The sequence below is a fragment of the Mus caroli genome, chromosome 15 (assembly GCF_900094665.2).
Source record: "Mus caroli chromosome 15, CAROLI_EIJ_v1.1, whole genome shotgun sequence".
Lineage (NCBI taxonomy): Eukaryota > Metazoa > Chordata > Mammalia > Rodentia > Muridae > Mus > Mus caroli.
In genome coordinates, this window is record NC_034584.1 from 79,004,749 (window position 1) to 79,027,556 (window position 22,808).

General features: G+C 48.9%; 1 protein-coding gene across 1 annotated transcript; it reads left to right on the forward strand.

The window, feature by feature from the left end:
* The first annotated feature begins 11,354 nt into the window (after positions 1-11,354).
* Upk3a (uroplakin 3A) lies at positions 11,355-16,844 on the forward strand. Its single transcript, XM_021184172.1, has 6 exons — positions 11,355-11,493; positions 12,280-12,435; positions 13,573-13,852; positions 14,791-14,873; positions 15,504-15,636; positions 16,522-16,844. Exons 1-6 carry the CDS (start codon positions 11,442-11,444, stop codon positions 16,679-16,681), a joined length of 864 nt encoding a protein of 287 aa, XP_021039831.1. The 5' UTR covers positions 11,355-11,441; the 3' UTR covers positions 16,682-16,844.
* Positions 16,845-22,808: the final 5,964 nt, after the last annotated feature.

Below are 22,808 nucleotides of genomic sequence, written 5' to 3' on the forward strand. Positions count from 1 at the left end.
TTCCTTCCCTTCTTCTTCTTCTTCTTCTTCTTCTTCTTCTTCTTCTTCTTCTTCTTCTTCTTCTTCTTCTTCTTCTTCTTCTTCTTCTTCTTCTTCCTCTCTCTCTCTCTCTCTCTCTCTCTCTCTCTCTCTCTCTCTCTCTTTCTTTCTTTCTTCCCCCAAGACAGAATGGCTCTACCTAGCCCTGACTGTTTTGGAACTCCCTCTGTAGGCCAGGCTGACCTTGAACTCAGAGATTTTTGCCTCTGCCTCCCAAATGCTAGAATTAACGGTGTGTGCTACCACTGCCCAGTCAGAATTTTTCTCTTCTTTGACTTGACCTCCATCACCTGTCTCCCATGAGAGCCACGCCCACCCCCAAGCCCCATCCCAGCCCCCAGCTTCTCTGCTCTCTCTTCCCCGTGTCCTTTTGTAACCACATTTCTTGGAGGGTCTCTGAGGAGTCTCTGGTCTGGGGTGAATGAGATGGTTTTGCAGCTAAAGGTGACTGTGGCCAAACCTGATGATCTAAGTTCAATCCCTGGGACCCACACGTGGAGGGTGAGAGTTGACTTTCAGAGGTTGCCTACTTGTCAACGCGCTTGAGCTGTGCTGTGTGTGTATATCCACATATGTGCACACAATTAATGAGTAATTTAAGATGAATACTGAAAATAGAGTTCTGGGCGGCCCTCTTTTGCCTTCCACCCTGGACCTTCCATCCCATCCACTAGAGCCCTGTCACAGGTTCCCCTATCCCCACCCCCCAAGCAGGAATGTCATGTCACCAATTCTAACTTTTTGTAGTTGTTCTAATCAGTTTGGTGCCTGGACACGAGGCCTGAAGTGTCTCCAGATGCAGCAGCAGCAGCAGCGGCAGCAGCAGGGCTAACCTTCATGACTGGCTAGTCTCTCCTCTGGGTAACAGGGTACCAGTGGTGCTGATGGGATACACTCCATAAAAAGGCCCAGAACTGAAAACAACCCAGAGCTGAAACAGGGGCCATTGTGCTATCTACGCAGGCCGAGTCACACCACCCTCAGGATCTGCCGTGCCACTGCAGGTGATAGGCCCAGATGATATCCTGTGGGCCTATTCCTCTCCTGTTAGGATTTTACACACATTTGTGTAATTATGTGATACGATACAGGACTCCTCCAGTAAGCGTGTCCTGAGGGCTTGGTCTCTTCCAGAACTGTGTGAATAACAGTATTCCCAGCACACAGAATGAGCACTTCCTACACATTAGTTCGGTGACCTTTTTGTTTTGTTTTCTAAAATTATTGAGAGGCTGGAGAGAGGGCTCAAAAGTTGAGAGGATCAGTTGCTCTTGCTGTGAACATGGGTTCAATTTCCTACACTCACACAGTGGCTTATATTCATTCATAACTCCAGTTCCAGGGTATCTGATGGGCTTTTCTTTTTCTTCCATGGGCACAAGACACACACATATGGTCTGCATACATACATGCACCCATATGCAAAGTATCGGTCCATGTAAAACAAAATTTGAGACAGGGATCTATTTGACTCTGGTGATCCTAGCACTCACTATGTAGACCAGCCTGGCCTCGAACTCGCAGACATCCACCTGCCTCTGCCTCCCCAGTGCTCAGATCAAAGGCGTTTGCCACCATGTCTGGTCTAAACAAATCAATTTTTAAAAGACTTAAATAATTGTATTATCTCAGCACTCGAGAGGCAGAGGCAGGCGGATTTCTGATTTCAAGGCCAGCCTGGTCTACAAAGTGAGTTCCAGGACAGCCACGGCTATACAGAGAAACCCTGTCTCGAAAAACAAAACAAACAAACAAAAAAATAATTGTATTATTTGGCATGTATAAAATATATTTTAACTCTTTACTCCATTACACTCCATTACTCTCAATCCCTCTAACCAGCCCACCCTCCAACCAACCCACCCCCCAACTTTTCATGGTTTTGTATGTGTAATCCACTGGGTTTATTTATTTTATTTTTGAAACAGGGTTTCTCTGTGTAGCCTAGCTGTCCTAAAACTTTCTCTGTAGACGAGGCCTCAGACTCAGAGATCTGCCTGCTTCCATCTCCTGAGAGCTGGGATTAAAAGTATGTTCCATCAGCAATGCCTGGCTCTGTCTGTTTGTTTGTTTTAAATTACTCTCAGCGCAGGTACCCTTGGAAGCCAGAGGTATCAGATCTTCTGTAGCTTCACTTACAGGCAGTTGTGAGCCACTCGGTGGGTGCTGGGAACTGAACCCCATTGCTTTGCAAGAGGAGTACCACCTATTAACCACTGAGCCATCTCTCCCACCCAACCCCCTCCTTTATGTTAACCAGCAAATTGCTTGCACAACTATGAATGGTGTTTTGTTCCTTAAGACAGGATCTGTCTCTAACCCCCCCCAGTGCAGGGATTACATGCAAGCAGCACTAGACCCATGCATTGTCTTATCAATCTAGCAGACTACAAAGGAGAAATGATGGTCATTTTAAAATAAGGGCATAGTACGGGGGAATTGTGAGGACTTTCCCAGAGTCATTTATGCATTCAGCCACACCATGCACTTGGACCCTTCCGAGCCAGTCTGGAAAGACTTTAAGGTTTATAAGGGCATAGAAGGTTGACTGAGGACAAACAAGGACATGAAACAGAAAACTAATTAATTCTAAAGCTGCTGAGTGTTCTGACAGCAGGAAGTGTCTCCTCAGGGCAGCATCAGAAAGGATCTTGTCAGACCTGCTGCCCTGCACCTGAGTTGAGGGTGTTTAGAGAGTCTGAGGTTAGCCAGGGTAGTGAAAAAACGCAAGAACACATGTCATGAGCCCACCCTGCAGAAACCCTACTTAGCTGGATGGATAACATCTCTAGACCTCTGTCCTCTGTTTCCTCTTCAAATCACCATGGGGTCATTGCATCTAGAGGTTTCTGGAGGCCCCTTATAGCCAGCCAGGAAGTGCCCCCAGATGGACAGGGTTCTGGGGTGCCTAGTATGGGACACCCCACCCATCTTCTCTTTCTGCTGCACCTAGGAACCTCTAAAACAGCCTAGGGAATAAGAACACACAGAAGCAAGCTGCAGCCTAGGGCCAGGTGCAAGGCTCTCAAGAGTTGAGGAGAGGTCATTGTGGCATTTAGCCCAGTGCAGCCAGGGTGAGACAGTCAGATTGCCTCCTTGGGTTACTGAGAGCTTCCAGAACCTGCAATAATTCCTTTTTTTTTTTTTTTAAATCAAACTATAGTTTGTGTGGGATATGTGTGTGTGTATAAAATTGAAAAATGTTTTCATACAATATATTCTGATCACACTCCCCCCCCCATCCTCTCCACATCCCACCCACCCAACTCGATATCCTCTTTCTCATTAAAAAAAAAACGAGTCTGGCAATGGTGGTGCATACCTTTAATCCCAGGACTTGGGAAGCCAAGGCAGGCAAATCTCTGTGAGCTCAAGGCCTCTCTGGTCTACAGAGTGAGTTTCAGGATAGCCAGAAATACACAGAGAAACCCTGTCTTGAAGAAAACAAAACCAACCAACCAATGAAATAAATAGATAAATAAGAAACTCAAACAAGAAGCACTCACAAAACCTCTCCACAAAACCACAAAAATAGAAACTAAAATATACAAGCAAAAGCCCAGTAAGACAAAAAAAAAAAAAAAAAAGTCCAGACAGAGCAAAATGACATAAATCGTCTACATAAATACCACTGAGTTCATTTTATGATAGTAGTCAGCCACCTACTCCTGGGCTACCCTGAAGTGTGGTTAATAGACCTGGTGATAATCCATTGATGAAAAGTAATTGTTCTTTTGCCAGGTTTAACCATTACACATAGCTTCTTGGTTAGGGGTGAGACCCTGGGTCTATTTCCCATTTCACAGCTTGCTGGGGCCATATCTGCCTTGAACCTGTGTAGGTCTGGAGGATGCTGCCACAGTCTCTTGAGCTCATATTCTCCGAGAATCAATTCATTCATTCTTTTGGCTCTGACCCACTAAGGTTGGTTCAGGATAAGGGGCCTGCGGAGCCCTGGTGATGAGATAACTGGCAGATAGGGGAGACGAGAATGTCAGGAAAGGGCTTCAGGCCCTTAGGCTTCCAGACCTCTCAGATAACGACAGACAGACAGACAGACTGTTGTCTGATCTTCATTCCCGCCAATGGCAAACCAGTTTTGCCCTGCTAACCCAGAAAAGCTGACCTTCCTACCACTGGTTGAACCACTTCCTACCAGTGGTTGAGCCTGCCAATCCCCACCCACACGCCCTTCTGGTTTGTCACGTAGGCTTCTTCAGAGCCCTGGCGACTCTGACATCTCTCCGTTCTCCATGTCTAGCATGGGATGGGGCAGCAGGCACAACTGGCACATAAAGGATACTTAACATCAAGCTGTCATTTAGCACATCTACCTGCGGCCGTTGCTCAGGAAAAGTTGCCTTCAGGGACTGGCCCTGGTTTGAGAATCAGCTCCTGATCCACTGGACACAGGCATGAGCAGAAGATCGCTGACATCTGACCTCCACCCCTGGAATCCAGGTCCTCCTCGGCACAAAAGGGAACTGTAGGTGTTCGATTCCCACCCCGGATCTGGGCTCACCCCAGTCCTATGTCAGTTGGCAGATTCCAATGCCATCCTTTGACTCCTCCAGCCAGATCTGGATCCTGATTTCCCCTTATTGGAACCCCATATCTAACCCATCAATGGCGACCTGTTGCCGGAGGTCTCAAAATACACTTACAAACTCTAAGCTACTGGCTTCTGCTCCAGGGCCAACCTGCACTGGTGTCTGGTGTGACCTGAGATGAACTTGACAATAGATCTTCCCTTTTTTGTTTCTTTGTTATTATGTTGTTGGTTTTTTTTTTTTTTTGAGACAAAGTTTCTCAGGGTAGTCCTGGTTGTCCTAAAACTCACTCTGTAGCCCAGGTTAGCCTTGAACTCGAAGATCTACCTGCCTCTGGTTCCTGAGTGCTGGGATTAAAGGTGTGTGACATCACCTCCAGTAAAGAGTTTCTTCCTAAATGTGGTGGCACACACCTTTAATCCTAGCACTTGGGAGGCAGAGGCAGGTGGATTTCTGAGTTCGAGACCAGCCTGGTCTACAGTGTGAGTTCCAGGACAGCCAGGGATACACAGAGAAACCCTGTCTCGGAAAACAAAACAACAACAACAAAAACCCTACATATTCACTCACCTGGTACTAATAAGCTTATGTACCCATGGGACCGGGGGTCACTGTCACAAGCCCCTGTGTCTGCTTTGGAGGGGTTCTTCCTGCTCTTGGATCTGAAAGACCCACTGCTGGCAAGATAGTTCTCCCTATAGGAGCTGCTTGGAACAGTGACGCCGATTCTACCATGGGTGACAACTGAACTTGGGTCCTCTGCAAGAGCCATACATGTTTTTCATCTTTTGCTTCTTAGTTTATTTTTATTTCATGTGCATTGGTGTTTTGTATATTTGTGTGTCTGTGTGAAGGAGTCCGATTCCCTGGAACTGAAGTTATATGTGGGTGCTGGGAGTTGAACCCAGGTCCTCCGGAAGAGCAGCCAGTGCTCTTAACGTCTGAGCCATCTCTCCAGCTCGAGCCATGCATGTTTTTGCTGTGCTGTCAGAGAGTTTGTTGGTGTATTTTTGAAAGGTTGAGCCCCAAGGGAGAGATGAGATTGTTTCGAACCACGTGTAGTCACTCACAGCAAGATCCGTAACCGTTGGAAGCCTGGACTTGGAGTTTCCTCCCTTGGGTTGTAAGAAACAAACCATTATGGTCTATTCCCCACATGAAGTTCAGTTAGAGCTCAGCAGAGAATCAGGACGTGCAGGAGGCACTAGGCCTGTGTCTTCCACAGCTGGCTCCTACTTGTATAGATGCTCTCTGTTTATCTTAACATTCAAAGCCAAAGACAGTGAGTGGGCTCTGTCGCTGAGCCCATAACAAGAAAAAGGGAAAAATAAATAAAAAAAAAAAAAGAAAAAAGAAAGAAAAAGGGAATTTGAGTTCCAACATATGCATTACCTTAGGCTTTGTGTCCTGAACCGATAGGATGGGGCCTCTGGGGAAAGAGTTAGAGACTGGAAAGATTGTACCTCCCTGGAAAACAGCCAGTGAGGAATTCAAGGGGAAAGCGAAACATATTAGCAATATAAATACCAGTTTTCCTCCAAATGGGCCCCTCAGACGTTTCTGCCTTTTTGATTTCCCTACTCTGGGCCTCCAGCACACTTAGTGTGGAGTGGGGGTCCCTGTTTCCCACAGTGTCTTCTTCTTAAGAGGAGCAGAATCCCACAGCCTCCATGACCCCAGGGTCAGAGACCAGCCCTGAAGCGGTTGAAGCCTTTACGTGGGGGCGTGGCTACAACAGGGTCATGGAGGTTATCTTGGCTGGTTCTCTCTGTCTTTTGTGGCTCTCTGGCATGGAGTGGCACTTGCCTAGGGATTCTCTTTCCATCAATTCCTCCGCTGAGACCAGCACCGGTAACCCCCTAGTGAACTTGCTGACAACATTCCCCTGAATCTCCCAGCCAAGCACCGAAGTCGGAGGCTTTGAAGAGGAGCCCTGATTTCAGACCGGAGGGCTGTTTGCTTTATTTATTTTGCTGAGCATGCTTGGACCTTTGTGGATTATTATTTAAACATTATCCCCTAACGCTCGCTCCTTATTTGGGCGAAAGGGGCTGTTGAGAAGATGTTCTGTTTGTTTTTCTCATAGGAAACAGCGGGGCCTGGAGAATTCAGGGGATTGCAGGCACGGTCTCTCGCACCAGTGAGATCAACCCCGAGGACCCCGGAAGAGCCCAGGTGCACAAACAACCACCAAGCCAGAAATATCAGCTCCTAAAAATTTCTGTAGAAAACCCCACCCCTGCTCCGAAGTGCCTGTCGCTGGGTACTTTCTAGGTATCTAGGGTAAACTGTCTACCCTGTAAGTCAGAACCCAGGAGTGTCCAACCCCACCCCACTCACAGAGGGGAACTGAGCCCCCAGAGAAGGAAGAGCACAGAACATCCCCCCAACCTTCCCTCTCGCCCCCCTTTTTTATTGCTTGGAGTAAGCCCAGTCTCAGGCATGCCAGGCAAGCACTCTGCTACACACCCAGCCCTTCCCCCACAACACTTTGACATTGAAAATGCCAAGCCTGCAGGAATGCTGCTAAGAACAGCAGTGTGCAAAGTCTTCTCCATTTACAACTGTTGACATAATGCTACACTTTCTTTATCCTTCCTTTTCTGATCTGACTCAGGACACTTCACCCTTGTCCCTTTCACATAACCACACCAGCACTATAAAACATGGAACATCTTTAAAAGAATAAAGAAAAGTCACTGGTGCTTTTAATCCCAGCAACTCAGGAGGCAGAAGCAGGTGGATTCCTCGGAGTTCCAGGGCAGCCTGGTTAGCATCCCAAGTTCCAGGCAAGTGAGAGCTACTTAGTGAGACCTTCACACTTATTATTGGGAGTAAGAGGTCTATAGGTGCCACAGTGTTGTGGGAAGCAGCTTTCCCCTTTTACCATTACCAGATTTGGGGACACAGGCTGTGGTCCAACAAGTCAGATTCAAGCTCCTGCCATTCATAAGGCATTTAAAGCTGCCAAATTCATATCAAGGCAAAACACTCTGATATTTATTTGACATGACTGCAGTGGGTAGCAGGACACAGATTCAGTGGCCCCAGGTTCATCTTAGGGGTCTTAAAGTAAGGCTAGTGTTTAAGTAAAGGCCAACGCTATGCAGATATAAGTAGTCTGTGTCAAGGTTCCACACACCATTGATCTATTGCTGTCACTTCTATAAGGTAGGCTGACAAGTTAGGAGCTTCTGTCCTGGGGAGAAGTGTCGCCTCTGGTCAGCCCAGGCTGTAGGATTTGTCTTCTGTCAGCATGAGATTCCCAGGGGCTGGGGTGGGAGAGGATTCCAGTTTCTTGTGGTCCATAGTTCTAATAGTCCTACAGTCAAAAGTGAAGGACTCAAGCCTCAATTTAGAATCTCTGTATCTGGCCAGGCAAGGATAGCACATACCTTTAATTCCAGCACTTGGGAGGCAGAGGCAAGAGGATTTTGAGTTTGAGGCCAGCCTGGTCTATAAAGCAAGTTCTAGGACAGCCAGGACAACACAGAGAAAAACCCTGTCTGGAAAAACCAAACCAAACCAAACCAAACCAAACCAAACCAAACCAAACCAAACGCACCTATCCACGGCAGGCCCGTTTCACAGGCTGGTTTCACCATCATGTGGATCCCAGGAAACAGACTCTGAGTTCTCAGGCTTTGAAGCAAGCACCTTTCCCCACTGCTTGAGCCATTGCACCAGCCTAGAAATTTAAGTTCTATGCGCTATTGCTCTCTAATATGCATCACATGCTGATAATTTTTCTTATTATAGTGGTTATAATAGTGTACACTATGCATTGCTCTGTGTGCACATCTGTGTGTGCATCCCTGTGGTACCAGAGGCAGAAACAAGGCCTAGTGCATGCTAGGCAAGTGCTCTACCACTGAGCTACAATCCCCAGCCTTTGGAAACTCAGGCAGCTCAGGCTGGCCTCCAACTTGAGCTCCTCCTGATTGTCTCCTTCCACGTGCTGGAACTACAGGCATGTGCCACGATGCCTGGTCCGGCTGCTTGTTTTTAGATGAGTAAACCAGAAGTTTACTGTGTGTGGAGGGGGTACGTGCCCTCAGTCTTCCTCAGCCTCGGCTCTCAGCCTGTCTTGCTTTGTCCTTTCTTTTTTGGGGACACAGATACTTTGGAAGCAGCGTGGTCTGTTGTTTGGCAGACAGGACCCCCACCCCCACCCCCGGTTTGGATCTGTTTGTTTCCTGCCAAATAGACCCTAGGTTAAACTCTGTGGGCAGGCACAGTCTGTCTGTCTGTCTTTCTGTCCATCCATCTGTCTGTCTAACAGCTAGGTCACTGCATTAAGCCAGTATCTCTACATCTCTGTACAGACTCAGTATTGACTCACAGACTTGTATTTTATCAAACAGGCTAAATGTAAAATATTTACCACCTTTGTTTATTTTGTGCTCAAAGTTCCCCAGATCGGGCGATGGGCACCTCTTCCAGCCGGTTTAGACTGGCTACTTTGACATATGTTCAGCATTCTTTCATTGATTGCAAAAAGCCTAGCTCCTCCTGCCTTGCCCTTCCCAGGCTGGAATTAACCCCTCTCCAAGGGGCCAGGGGGATCTTTGCCAGGAAGTGGGTTTCAGAATGTAAGCATTTGAACTTTGTTCTCTGCAGAGGTGAGTGTTGGAGGGTAGGAGCGGTAAAGCAAGGCTCTTTAAGTGGTCAAAAAAAATCAAAATAAAAAAAACCCATCATTTTGCTTATTTATTATTTGTGTGTGTGTTTTAAGCATATACATGTGTGTCTGCATGTGCATGCAAGAGGTCAGCATCAAGTGTCTTCTCTTTATACCATATTTTTTGAAACAGTCAGAAAATCCTAGGGATCCTTCTGTCCCCACCTCCCCAGCCCTGGGATTCTAGGTGTGCCACTGTGCCTGGCTTTTCACATGGGTGCTGGGGATTTGAACTCAGGTCCTGTGCTTACAAGGCAAGTGCATTCCAGCTGGTCCATCTTTCTCGTCCTGTTCTGCTCCCTAGAGTTCTTTCTGCATTCCAAATCTTCCTCATTCTCTAGTGAGCGCATCTCCAGTGCTTGGATACCACAGGCTTGCCCTCCGACTCCCACTACCAACAACTTCCCTGGAAAATCCTGGGCTCTATCTCAGGACTTAAGGGTTCTTAGGGTCTTCTCTGAGAAGAGCCTGAGACAGCTGGTTGCAAATTCACCCAGATCCAGTTTTTACATAGATGATCATAGCATCCATTCCCCCACTTTACTGATTTACTGGTCCCCTGCCCAGGTTTGTTCATCCCTATGTTTTACACATAAAATTGATTTCAGATGCATTTGGAGATGCGCACAGATTCCTGACACTGGAGGGAACTGGCTAATTTGGGTGAGGACCCCCATCATTTTCCTTTCCATTTCTTTTTTCATGGCCTGATCATTTATCTGTTACTGATAACGACGTACATTTGACTGGACTGAGACTTAGAAGCAGATGCTCCCAGCGAGGACAGCCTACATCTTTTGGCGATCTGTTCCTGGCATTTTTTTTCCCTTTGGCTTCCTTCGTTCTCTTGGCACATTCTGCAGTCTGCAGCCTCCCCCTTGTTTTCTTTAACGTGTCGTTTCTTCGGCGAAATACGTTGGCGGCGTTTGTGTTGCAGGACACATGGAGTGACAAGACACAGAATCTTGGGTGCACTTAAGGGCTTCCTGACAGCATGTTCACGGGCACCATCTTCTTGAGAGAGATCAAAAGTTGGCACAGTTTTGCTAGCTCTTTTGGTCCCCAGTAGCAGAAGCACCGTAGTATCTGTCAATCTAAAAATAGCCTCTCTCTCTCTCTTTCTCTTTCAGTAATCAAGTTGTGAACATTCAGATTGACATCTTTCTACAAAGTATCTGTACTTTCCACAAAGTACAATTCCCCTCCCCCATTCGCGTTGGTCATAACGGGAATGCCCCTTACTCAACAGCAGGGTGTTCTGCTGTGGGTCAAGACACCTTGCTTCATGGGAAAACCTTGTTTGTTGTTCCCACCACTGATTGGGGGCCCACAACCCTTCCACTCTTCACCCAGAGCATACCCAGGGCATCAGCCCTATTTCTAGGGCCGTATGTGTCTCATAGGACCAGTGATGTTTGCATTTGAGATCCACATCAAAGAGTTCTGACAGCAGTGGCTGGGTATTGTTCAGTTTCAGCTTGAAGGAGCCCTCAGCTGAAGAGGTACAGCACAAAGGAGCAGGTTTTCTTCTCTTCCGCCCCTCCCCCTTCGTTTTGCTGAGGGGACTCAGGGTCTTACTTAGACCAAGCAAGCATCTACCACTGAGCTGCACTCCAGCCCAGCATCACTATTGCCCGTTGCCTCTCAGGAGGAGGTTCCTGCCCCTTCCCTGCCTCCCTGGGCCTCTGTTCTTGTACGGCTTGTGAACAGAGTTACCATCCAGGACTTCATTTTTCCATGACTGTTAATTTTATCAGTATCTGGCACATAGTATGGGCTCATGCTTATGAGAATTAGCATCTCTACGGTATAGAAGTTGAGGTCCCAAAGATGCTTGTGGGATTAGCATCTCTACTTTGCAGTATAGAAATTGAGGTTCCAAAGATTGCGTTATCTCTGACAACACTGTGAAAACCTCAGCTTAGTTTCAGCACACCTTAGGAGCTTTGCAGAAGACCAAGAGAAGGATCAGAGCTTTAGATGCTCTGGGCGGGAGGAACTCAGGACGGGACTGTATGCAAATATCTCAAGGAGAGGCTTCGGATTGGTCCGTTTGAGAGGGGCGGGGCATGCCCTTGCTGGTGACAGGTGAGCGGAGCTGCAGGGAGCAGGTGCGCGTTCCGCAGGGCGTTCGGCAGGCAGAGTGCATCGCGAAGGCTCATCTCAGGGCGATGCTCCTGCTCTGGGCCCTGCTGGCTCTCGGATGCCTGCGGTGTGGCTGGAGTAAGCCGGGGAGAAGACCTCCGGGGCGTGTCCAGGGAGGCCTGAGGGGAGTGGAGACACGGAGTGGCACTGGGAATCTCATTTAGGGGGTTCAGGAATAGGCGGCTGCATTAGGAACACAGATGTTAGCAGCTATAGTAATAGAAACTGATGGGAATCCCAGCGCCCACCCTTGGGCTGGCCTCAATCCTGTGATGGGTGTTGCTAGGGAACACCACACAGGGGCTGCAGAGAGCAGACTCACCCAGTTCTGTGGTGACCCCTGAACTGAGGGGAGGAAGAACGGCAAGTTCTTGGAGAGGGAGGGATGGTCCATCCTGGCATTGGCTTGTTGATCCTTATGGCTGGGGCAGATAGTGAGGAGAAGCCTGCAGGGGTTGAAGCTGAGAGTAGACATGGAAAAGCTGTGAACTTCGGGACCTCACTGTCTTTCCTCAGAGACTATGCGGGAAGTCAGTAGGGAGCCGCAAAGGGTTCTAGAGAAAGGAAAACGGATGAGGCTTGCTTGTTAGGGTAGACCGTTCAAGTGAAGAGTGTGTGTGTGTGGGGTGGTGGTGGTGGTGGAGGACCCTTGGAGGCAGAGAGACCTTATGGAGACAGCTAGAGGGCAGCAGCTGTCTGACTGAGGTGGGGTAGGGATGTGTCTGCCCAGGATGACCAGCAAGGTGGGCACAGGGGAGCAGGAGAGAAGTTCATGGGATGATGACCCATTGGGAGGACCAAACCCAGTACTGGACCTGCAGCAAGTGCCCAGAGGTCAGCTCCTACCCTCATTGCCTTCCCCAGCTGTGAACCTCCAGCCCCAACTGGCCAGTGTGACCTTTGCCACCAACAACCCTACCCTCACCACGGTGGCCTTGGAGAAGCCTCTGTGCATGTTCGATAGCTCAGAGCCACTCAGCGGCTCTTACGAGGTTTACCTCTATGCTATGGTCGATTCAGGTAAGGGACCCGCTTCCCTCCAAAAGCGCCACTTGACAGTCTACGGGGAAGAGGGGGAAGATGGGGGGGAGTGGGATATTGCATGTCTATGAAGATCCAGGATGCTCTCACTTATCACTGCTCTCACACACACTGACACCATTGTGGCTGTGGCCCCAGGCCTGCCCTTACCAGGCTGGTGGGAGGGAGCCACACCAGTTTCTGAGCACCAGCTTAGCACCAGCTGCCTTGCCCACTTTAGAGCCACTGTCTGCAAGCAGCATGCAGGGTATTATGGTAGAGTAGGGGATGAAGACAGGGGTGGGGGCCCCTCTCTGGGGTTCGGAAAGCTACATTCTGATCTCACAGGCCTTTGAGCCTAGGGTTGTTTCAGGTTGTTTCCCTGGATTGCTCCCTGTAACCCAAACCACAATAATATAAGCTCCTGAATTTGGGGACCAGCCACCCCATAAACGGCCTCTTAACATCTCCAGCATCCCATCCTGTCAGCAGGCCTCTATTACTGGCTACATGCGCCCAATCTGTGGATACCCTGAGGTATTTTCTATTTCACCGAAGTCCAGGGGCCAGAGATGTCAAGTGGTTTGGGCCAAGGTCACCCAGGAAGTAAAGAGAAAATGTGCAGTATGGGTTCGGCCACACTCACCTTAGCATTATCCCAGTCCTTCCCATTTTGTAGAGGAAAGAATCCGGGCTGGAGAGATGGCTCAACGGCTAAGAGCACTGACGACTGCTCTTCTAAAGGTCCTGAGTTCAAATCCCAGCAACCACATGGTGGCTCACAGTCACCGGTAATGAGATCTGATGCCCTCTTCTGGGGTGTCTGAAGACAGCTACAGTGTACTTACATATAATAATAAATAAATCTTAAAAAAAAAAAGAATCTAGGACAGCTACAGGTGGCAGAGGTTTGTTGAGCTAGAGGGACACCAGAAGACAGTGAGTGAGACATGGATCCAGTACCTCACAGTGGGGTATTTCCGGGCCAGCTGCACTGTTACCTCTGAGCACATGCCAATCATCCTAGTGCCCGGCACCAACCTGGACAGCTTTGGACTCGGGTGCTTGATGGGTGACTGAGTGCTTGCTGCTGAGTTAGAGTGGCCAGGGTCTTAACTTCCTGCATCGTCTCTGCAGCCATGTCCAGGAATATGTCTGTACAGGACAGCGCTGGCGTTCCACTGAGCACCACTTTCCGGCAAACCCAGGGTGGGAGGTCAGGCCCCTATAAAGCTGCGGCCTTTGACCTGACCCCTTGTGGTGACTTGCCTAGCCTGGATGCTGTTGGAGACGTGACCCAGGCCTCAGAGATCCTGAACGCATACCTAGTCAGGGTGGGCAACAACGGGACCTGTTTTTGGGATCCCAACTTCCAGGGCCTCTGCAACCCACCCCTGACAGCAGCCACTGAGTACAGGTGGGTGTCGGAGGCTGTGGGAGGATGGGGGACAAAATGGGGAACAAAATGGGGGAAGCCACACTTCACAGAGCTCAGGGATCAGGTGTCCAGGAGGGTGGGCTTCCTGGTTTGCAGCAGGTACCCAGAGACCCGAGAGGGTCAGCTTGGCACCTTGCTCTGCAAGCAGTTTGAAATTCATCCTGTCTTCTTTTTCTCTTTCCTTCCTCCCTCTCTCCCTCCCTCCCTGCCTTTCTCCTCCCCACCCCCTGTTTTGCTTTGAGACAGGCTTTCACATAGCCCAGGTTAAGCTTGACCCCCTGTGCTGCCTGGCTTAAGGCTGGATGTGCTCCTATGGCTTCGCACATGCTGAACATGCGCCGCTCCACTGAACTATAGCCACAGCTCCCTAAGGGGGCTTTAATTTTAAGGGTCACTAAACTACAGGCCGTAGATGAACTGGTCCTCAGACTATCCAGTCCACTGTCTAAACTGGGACTTAAGTGGGCTACAACAGAGCTTATTGTCTCTCTGGGTCTTCTGACTAGCTTGTTTGGGGATTCTTGCACCTAAAACATAGCCCTGATCCAAGGGCTGGTGATGGAAGCTATTGGGCTGGTTTTCTAATTCTCTTTGTGACCACAAGGACTGCAGCTGCCAGAAGCGTGTGTGGATTAACACTCAGCAGGGGTGCTACAGGGGCATAAAATTAAAAGGGGGTGCTCCCAGAGGAAGGCTGAACAGCAGTCCCAGCCAGGAAGGCTTCCCAGAGCAGATGCTACCAAACTGGAAAAGGGGGATATGTGGTCAAGTCCAGCATCCTTCTCTTGTCCTGACCTCACCCAGTAGCTGTCTCATGGAAGACTTCCTGTGTGCTTCCCATGGTCCTCCTCCTGCCTGTTTCCTGTGGCTGGGTGCACGGGTTAGATGAAAGTCACCCTTACTCCATCTTCTTCCAGATTCAAATATGTCCTGGTCAACATGTCCACAGGCTTGGTGCAGGACCAGACACTATGGTCAGATCCCATCCGGACCAACCGGCGTAAGTGTGGACTGGGGGGTGAGCTCCTTGGAGCTGAGTCCTGGCTCTAACTAAACCTGGCTGGCTCTATCCCTCACATCCTGGGCACCTCCATCTCCACGCCTGGTTAGCTTGGTGGGATGCCTCTAGGAAACCTAACAGCAGCAGCAGGCCCAGTACTCCTGGACCCGGTCCTAAACGGTTGGCCTCTGGGGACAGTGTGCATATGGGACAGCTTAGAGTTGGGGTACCAGAGTGGAGTTGAACTCAGAACAGACAGTGTCACAAGTCACTTGCTCACTGTTGGACTGGTCCATCATTCCCAAGGGTGACAATAATGAAGAGCCACATCCCCTCTGAACTGCTGGCTCAGCTTTATTTTGTTCAGACTATGTACGCCATCCATGTCACCAGACGTGACATGTAACTAACCTTATGCAAAAAGGGGAAGACACCAGAAAGACTCAGCCGATGGTAAAGAATGAGAAGCAGAGGAGCCACCAGGTCAAAGTCTGGGGAGAGCATTTACTGCCCTGGGCTCCTAGGTCACCCTGGATTCCAGGCAGCCAAGGCAGGTTACCTTGCCTGCCCTTGGGAAAATATCCAGGGTGGGACATTTTCTGGGATTAAGTGGGGTGTGGTCCTCTGCAGCCATCCCCTACTCGGCCATCGACACGTGGCCCGGCCGGCGGAGTGGAGGCATGATTGTCATCACGTCCATTCTGGGATCCCTGCCCTTCTTCCTGCTCGTGGGTTTCGCTGGAGCCATCATCCTCAGCTTTGTGTGAGTTCCACAGCCAGAAAGGGAGGAGCCTGGAGACAGGGTGACACACACACCCTCCCCAGGAAAGGCTTAGCATCCAGGTCCTCTGAGCCGGGGCAACCTGCCATGGTGCTGGTGAGAGCAGACAGAGCCTTGGTATCTCAGGGCCTTGGTATCTCAGGGTCACGTCCTTCAGCTGGCAAGGGAAGGGCCCAGGAGAGGGACAGACTCTAGTGCATCCTGGTTAGTGGGCAGCGGGCCCATTCAGATCTCAGTTCTTAGGCTGGGTGTGTAGCTCAGTGGTATGGCACTTGCCCAGTACATAGGAGGCTCTGGATTTAATCCCAACACCCCACAAAGGAGACGTGCTTTAGCTCTGCTGGAGTGACCTTAGCAAGATGTCCAGGTTCTCAGTTTTCCCATATGGAAAATGGAGGCAATAGTAATATTCAGGGCAGAGTCTTCCTATTTCATCCCATGAGCCTCTCTCTGCCCATGATCCTCTTTCAGGATCAGAGTATCTCTGCCTCCTCCTCCTCCTCCTCCAGGAAGTCTTCCATTTGGACTTGTCCACTCTGTGTGATCATTCTTGACTTTGATCTGTCTCCCCTGATGATCAGGGCACTTTGAGGACTTGGAACAATGGCGTCCAATTCTTCAGCTCAAAGATGTAACACTATCTGTATAAGTTCAAGTAGGGTGGCCCTTCCCTTATCCAGAGGTCTAGCATACAACAAGGACTCCAAAAATACTGGCTTGTTGAGATTATGCCCTGGAAGGCAATATAATGTCTAAGTTAGGGCCCTGGGCAACTGGAGGAGACCAGGTTTGCTCTTCTCCCCTAATCCTGACTCTCTCTCTCTCTCTCTCTCTCTCTTTCTCTCTCTCTCTCTCTCTCTCTGCCAGGGACATGGGCAGTTCTGATGGGGAAATGACACATGACTCACAGATCACCCAGGAGGCCGTCCCCAAGACCCTGGGGACTTCAGAGCCTTCGTACTCATCTGTGAACCGGGGCCCACCCCTAGACAGAGCAGAGGTGTTCTCCAGCAAGCTTCAAGACTGAAACAAGCCAAACCCCGGCACCAAGCCGTGGCCACTTTTCAACTTGGCCCTGTGTTTGGCAGTGATGGTGTTTATGCTCTGACTGGACCAGATGTGAAACATGACATCTTGGTCCAACTTCATGAAAAAGCTAAATAAAATCTTAAGTGTTAATGTCCAGAGTGAAAGGAGAATCAGGGGATGGATGTGTGGGTAACGTCACTCTGAGGGCTTGGACACTGTGTCTCAGGAGGTGGGGACACTGTGTTCAAAACTATAATAGTGAGAGCTGCCTGAATCTGTTATTCAGCCCTGAGCCCCGAGTCTTCGTCTCCCCATCTGTAAAATGTGCTGATGGACAGGGTTGTTACAAGGCTGGCCTGACATGCTTCCTAAACCATTTTCCGGGAGAGCATCTTTATGGTTCTGTTCTGTGCCCTCTGGAGAATGATCTTTGCTTCTTGTTTAGAATGAGTGGGTTCATTAGGTAGATAGCAAGCTCAAATAAAAGACTGCATAGCAAGAGGTATGTAAGTAGGGATGATAGATAGATAGATAGATAGATAGATAGATAGATAAGATAGATGATCCATAGGTAGGTAGATATATAATAAATGATAGATGATAGATGATGAATAGATAAATGGATAAATAAATAATAGATGACAGATGACAAATAGAGAGATAGATACTATATAGGTAAATGGAAGGATGTTAGACAGGTAAATGATAGATAGGAGATAGATGGTACACAGGTAGATAGAAAGTAAAACATTATCAAATCAGGCACTGAAAACAGCCAGTGGAAACCAACAAAGAAAGCCCTTTAAGCAGCCAGCTTGGGGATCCCTCAGAAAGCCCTGGGCAGGGTGGAGGACCCCATCAGGTGAGGCTTCCAAGTGAGAGATGATGTCATCAAAGTGGGCCCTCTCAATAGCCAGCAGAAACTGACTGGGGAAGTTGAGGCAGTCAGCTGGAGTTCCCAACTGGCCCTTCTCTCTATGGCTGAGCCTCCAGCCTCCTTTTCCCACTGCAGGCATCTTTATACCTTGGGATAAACAGCAGTAACCCTTGTTGGAATGGTTTATGTCCAAGTTGTTCTATCTTTCCTGTCATAGTTAGAGGGATGTCCATCCCCAGATGAAAGGCTTTGGAGGACTCTAGCTAATCATCCTAGAACCTGAAACAGGACAGGATGAGAGCTAATCTCCAGAGCCAGCCTCTTAGTGAGCTCAAATAGCACATGGCAATTGAACAAGGTGATGGACATGTTAGGTCCCCAGACCAGCAGGAAGGTGAAATGTTGGTGAACGAGATTATCACAGAGTGAGCCTAAGAGGCTTCAGGATGTACAGGGAGGACACCAAGTCTGCCTGTGCTCATGCATGCGTATAAAGGGTCGGTCCCTGACCAGGGTCTGGGTTTGAAAGACACACTTTTCTGAGGCACATCCCAAGATGCTTCCCTGTGTGGGGAGTGCAAAACACGTCTCAGCCCACCCCTCATCACTGAAAGGGGTGCTCTGGAGCTGTTTACAGTAGGAACGTTACTTACAGCTGAAGGAAGGCAACACACACACACACACACGCACACGCACACACACACACACACACACACACACACACACACTAGTGGTAGCCCCAGTGACTAGACTCTTCTTCCCAGTCCACTGCAGAACAGTCCATGTCTGTGCCCCCTCACCCTCAACTCACCTGCTGAAGTCTTGACTCTCAGTGGGTGATATTAGGACGGGAGCCTTTGGAGAGTGTTTGGTGATGAAGGTGGAGTCTTCACCTCTGGGATCAATGTTCTTAGAAAAGACCCCAGAGCTGGCGTGGTGGCACATGCTTATAATTCCAGAGCTCAGGGAGAGGAGGGAGGAAGATCAGGAGTTCAAGATCAGCTTGGGCAACATAGTTGGTTTAAGGACAATATGGGCTAGATGAGAGACCTGTTGAGAAAAAGGGATGTGGAGGAGGGGTGGGGAGGATATAAAGGCCAGCCTTAAGATCTCTGGCCATGTCTTAGTTATGGTTTTATCTGTTGTGAACAGACACCATGACCAAGGCAACTCTTTTTTTTTTTTTTAATATTTATTTATTTGATGGAAGTACACTGTCACTGTCTTTAGACACACCAGAAGAGGTCATCAGATTCCATTACAGATGGTTGTGAGCCACTATGTGGCTTCTGGGAATTGAACTCAGGACCTCTAGAAGAACAGAGGGCTCTTAACTGCTGAGCCATCTCTCCAGTCTGACCAAGGCAACTCTTTTTTTTTAATTATTATTATTATTATTATTTTTATTTTTCGAGACAGGGTTTCTCTGTATAGCTCTGGCTGTCCTGGAACTCACTCTGTAGACCAGGCTGGCCTCGAACTCAGAAATCCACCTGCCTCTGCCTCCCAAGTTCTGGGATTAAAGGCGTGCGCCACCATGCCCGGCTCAAGGCAACTCTTATAAGGACATTTAACTGGGGCTGGCCTACAGGTTCAGAGATTCAGTTCATTATTCATCAAGGAGGGAGCATGGCAGCATCCAGGCAGGCATGGTTCAGGAGGACCTGAGAGTTCTACATCTTCATCTGAAGGCAGACAGGAGAAGACTGGCTTCCAGGCAGCTAGGTCAAGAGTCTTAAAGCCCAAGCCCACAGAGACACACTTCCTCCAGCAAGGTCACACCTAACAGTACCACTCCCTGGGCCAAGCATATCCAAATTACCACAGGCCATGAAAAGAGCTAAGGACTGAGGCTCACAGCATCCAGGCCATGCAGGCACCCTGATCTCTCTTCCCAATCCATATAGAGTAGGTTTTTATCACTCACCAGTCACCCTGCGTGTGGCCGTTTGTTATGGCAGTCTTGCGCAGACTTGTGATGGTCCACTGATGGGTGTGAATGAAGAACGAGCCCCTGGAGGGCAGAAAGGCATCTGAGCCTCCCCCTCCCAGCACAGTGCAAGGGAAGTGGGATGGCTAGTCCTGGTTGTCAACCTGACTCTATCTGGAATTCTATCTGAACTACAGTCCAGAATTGGAGGGCTCACCTGTGATCCAGATCTTAAGACTGGGAGATACAAGTTTCTGACCTAGATCTTGGCATGGAGATTTTATTTTATTTTATTTTATTTTTGAGATAGGGTAGCCGGTGTAGCCTGGCTGTCCTGGAACTCACTCTGTAGACAAGGCTGGCCTTGAACTCAGAAATCCACCTGCCTCTGCCTCCCAAGTGCTGGGATTAAAGTCAAGTGCCACCACTGTCCTGTAGGCATGGAAATCTTGAGGCATAGTGGCTTCGAATCCCTGGAGACTAAGGCAAGGAGATCTCTGAGATCAAGGTCAGCCTGAGACAAAACAAATCCAGGCATGCCGGTAAACACCTTTAATCTGGGCCATCTGCTGGAGACCTACGTAAGGACATTGGAAGAAGGAAGGTTGGGTCTTCTTCGACTGCTTGCACTTCTGTTGGAATCTACCTTGACAGAAGATCAGCTTAAACAACTAGCTTCATGGGACTGAGCAACTGCTAGATCCTTGGACCTCCCATTCACAGCTGATCATTGTTGAGGGGTTGGACTACAGATTGTAAGTCGTCATAACAAATTCCCTTACTATACAGAGACTATCCATAAGTTCTGTGACTCTAGAGAACCCTGACTAATACAGGGAGGGAGGAGTCTGGCAACAGCAGCCCCTGGTTCACTGGACACTGCTGTGTGCAGGAATGGGGTAGACACAACACTGCCAGTGTTTGGCACCTTCAAGGTCACCAAGAGTGTGTGAGAGTGAGAGAGTTGAGATATATGAGGTCAGTGAGCCAGAGGCCGTGAGGTCTTCCACTGTGGGGCGGCAGTGGCTTTTATTGAGTGTGACAGCAGATCACGGAAGAGTTCCCACTTGGGAACAATGAACCCCACTTGGCTGCCCTGTGGAGGATGGGGTTCCCCTGAGCTCTCTGTTGTGATGACAAAATGCCCAAGAAAGCCAACTGAAAAGAGGGCATTTTTTAGTTTGCTGTGGATTCAGAAGCCTCAGTTCATGATTACTTGGCTTTGATGCTTTGGGGCCTGTGATGAGGCAGAATGTCATGATAGAGAGGGCATGCTGGATTGAGGATGCAATCTTGTGGTGATGAAGAAGGATCGGGTGCAAGAGAGAGACAGGGAAGAAAGGGGGAGGGGAGACCAGGGACAAGATGTGGTTCTAAAGAACACACCTCAAAGATGGAGACCTTGCAGCTACATCTCACAGCCAATATTGAGTCCCAGTAGCCCGTCACATTATGGTCACATTCATAGACCATCCATTAATTCCATCTCATGAACCAATCACAAACCAAGTACCGCCTCTGTTTGAGGCTCAGGAGTTAACAATAAACCTTTGGGACACATTTCTAGATTTGAACCGTAGAAGTTTTGGAACAGGGAGACCCCTGAGGCAAGTGTAGGCTCCACAGTAACTTGGGCAGGAGGTACGAACAGCCCAGCATAGAACAGAGCAGATGGGAGCCAGGTGGGAGTGTATGTAATTCGATGGGGGCTAAAATTCATGGTGATGGAGTGGCCATGAGATGTCGGGAAAGGGGGTGGGACTCACAGGCTCAGGCCAGGGCCACCAGGGATGTGATAATGCCACCTCAACTTGGGTTGGAGGAACTGGGGACGGTCCATGTAGGTTGCTTAGGCTGTATCCACAGAGCCCAGCAGGAGCAATGGGTGTGGAAGTCTGTCACTCAAGGGAAGAAGTGGTTGCAGGTACTCATATCGTCATTATCTGAGTGCGCTAGAGGGATCATGGCTCCCAGATATTCCTCATCCTTTGCTGTGGCAGGATTTCAGTTATGTCTCTATGCCCACTGACATCAAGATGCATCCATCTTTAAATCGCTATGTACACAGCTGAACATCTGTACACATAACCTTTTATTTATTTTTTGGGGGGAGGTGTTTCAAGACAGGGTTTCTCTGTATAGCCCTGGCTGTCCTGGAACTCACTCTGTAGACCAGGCTGGCCTCGAACTCAGAAATCCTCCTGCCTCTGCCTCCCAAATGCTGGGATTAAAGGCGTGTGCCACCACTGCCTGGCCAAACATAACCTTTGCTATCCTCCCATATTCTCTTTTATTCTTGTGACAGTGCTGGGAGGGAACACAGGACCTTGCACAGGCTAGACAAGCACTCTACCTCTGAGCCACACCCCAAGTGCCTTTTGTATACTTAAACATTGCTGGTAGGTTACTAAATGCAAGGCTATACTTATTTGCCTTCAGATAAGGTCCCATTGTGTCTCCCAGTCTAGGATCAAACTCTTGGCTTCAAAGGATCCTTTGATCTCAGCCTCAAGCACAAGCAGCTGGAGCAGCAGGTGGGACGCACTGTGCCCAGCTCCTGTTGTGTGCAGAGGCTGCATAAGAGCTTGTTAATGGGAGAGTAAAGCAGGACAGCTTCTACTGCCCTAGCCACAGTTCTTATAGTATGTGCATGCAAGAGCGGGTGGCCTTGCCTACGTCCGCACAAATGGAGGCCAGAGGTCACTGTCAAATGTCTTTATCACTCTGCACCACAAATATATATATAATGGTTGGGGCAGGGGAGATGGCTCAGCGGTTAAAAAGCTGTTCTTGGGCTGGTGAGATGGCTCAGCAGGTAAGAGCACCTTACTGCTCTTCCAAAGGTCCTTAGTTCAAATCCCAGCAACCACATGGTGGCTCACAACCATCCGTAACAAGATCTGACTCCCTCTTCTGGTGTGTCTGAAGACAGCTACAGTGTACTTATATGTAATAAATAAATAAATATTAAAAAAAAAAGCTGTTTTTCCAGTAACGCCGGGAGCAATCCCCAGCACCCACATGGCAGATTACAGACGTCTGTAACTCCAGGTCTAGGGGATCCCATATCCCCATACAGACATATATGCAGGCCAAACACCAATGCATGTGAAATAAAAATAATTTTTTTAAAAGATTTATTTATTTATTTATTATATGTAAGTACACTATAGCTGTCTTCAGACACACCAGAAGAGGGCATCAGATCTCATTACAGGTGGTTGTGAGCCACCATGTGGTTGCTGGGATTTGAACTTCGGACCTTCGGAAGAGCAGTCGGGTGCTCTTACCCACTGAGCCATCTCACCAGCCCTAAAA

Excerpts from the sequence above, each read along its gene's own strand:
- Upk3a (XM_021184172.1), top strand. The coding sequence starts at position 11,442 with ATGCTCCTGCTCTGGGCCCTGCTGGCTCTCGGATGCCTGCGGTGTGGC. Across the intron at positions 11,494-12,279 it reads ATGCCTGCGGTGTGGCTGGA|CTGTGAACCTCCAGCCCCAA; the intron begins GTAAGCCGGGGA and ends TGCCTTCCCCAG. Across the intron at positions 15,637-16,521 it reads GCCATCATCCTCAGCTTTGT|GGACATGGGCAGTTCTGATG; the intron begins GTGAGTTCCACA and ends TCTCTCTGCCAG.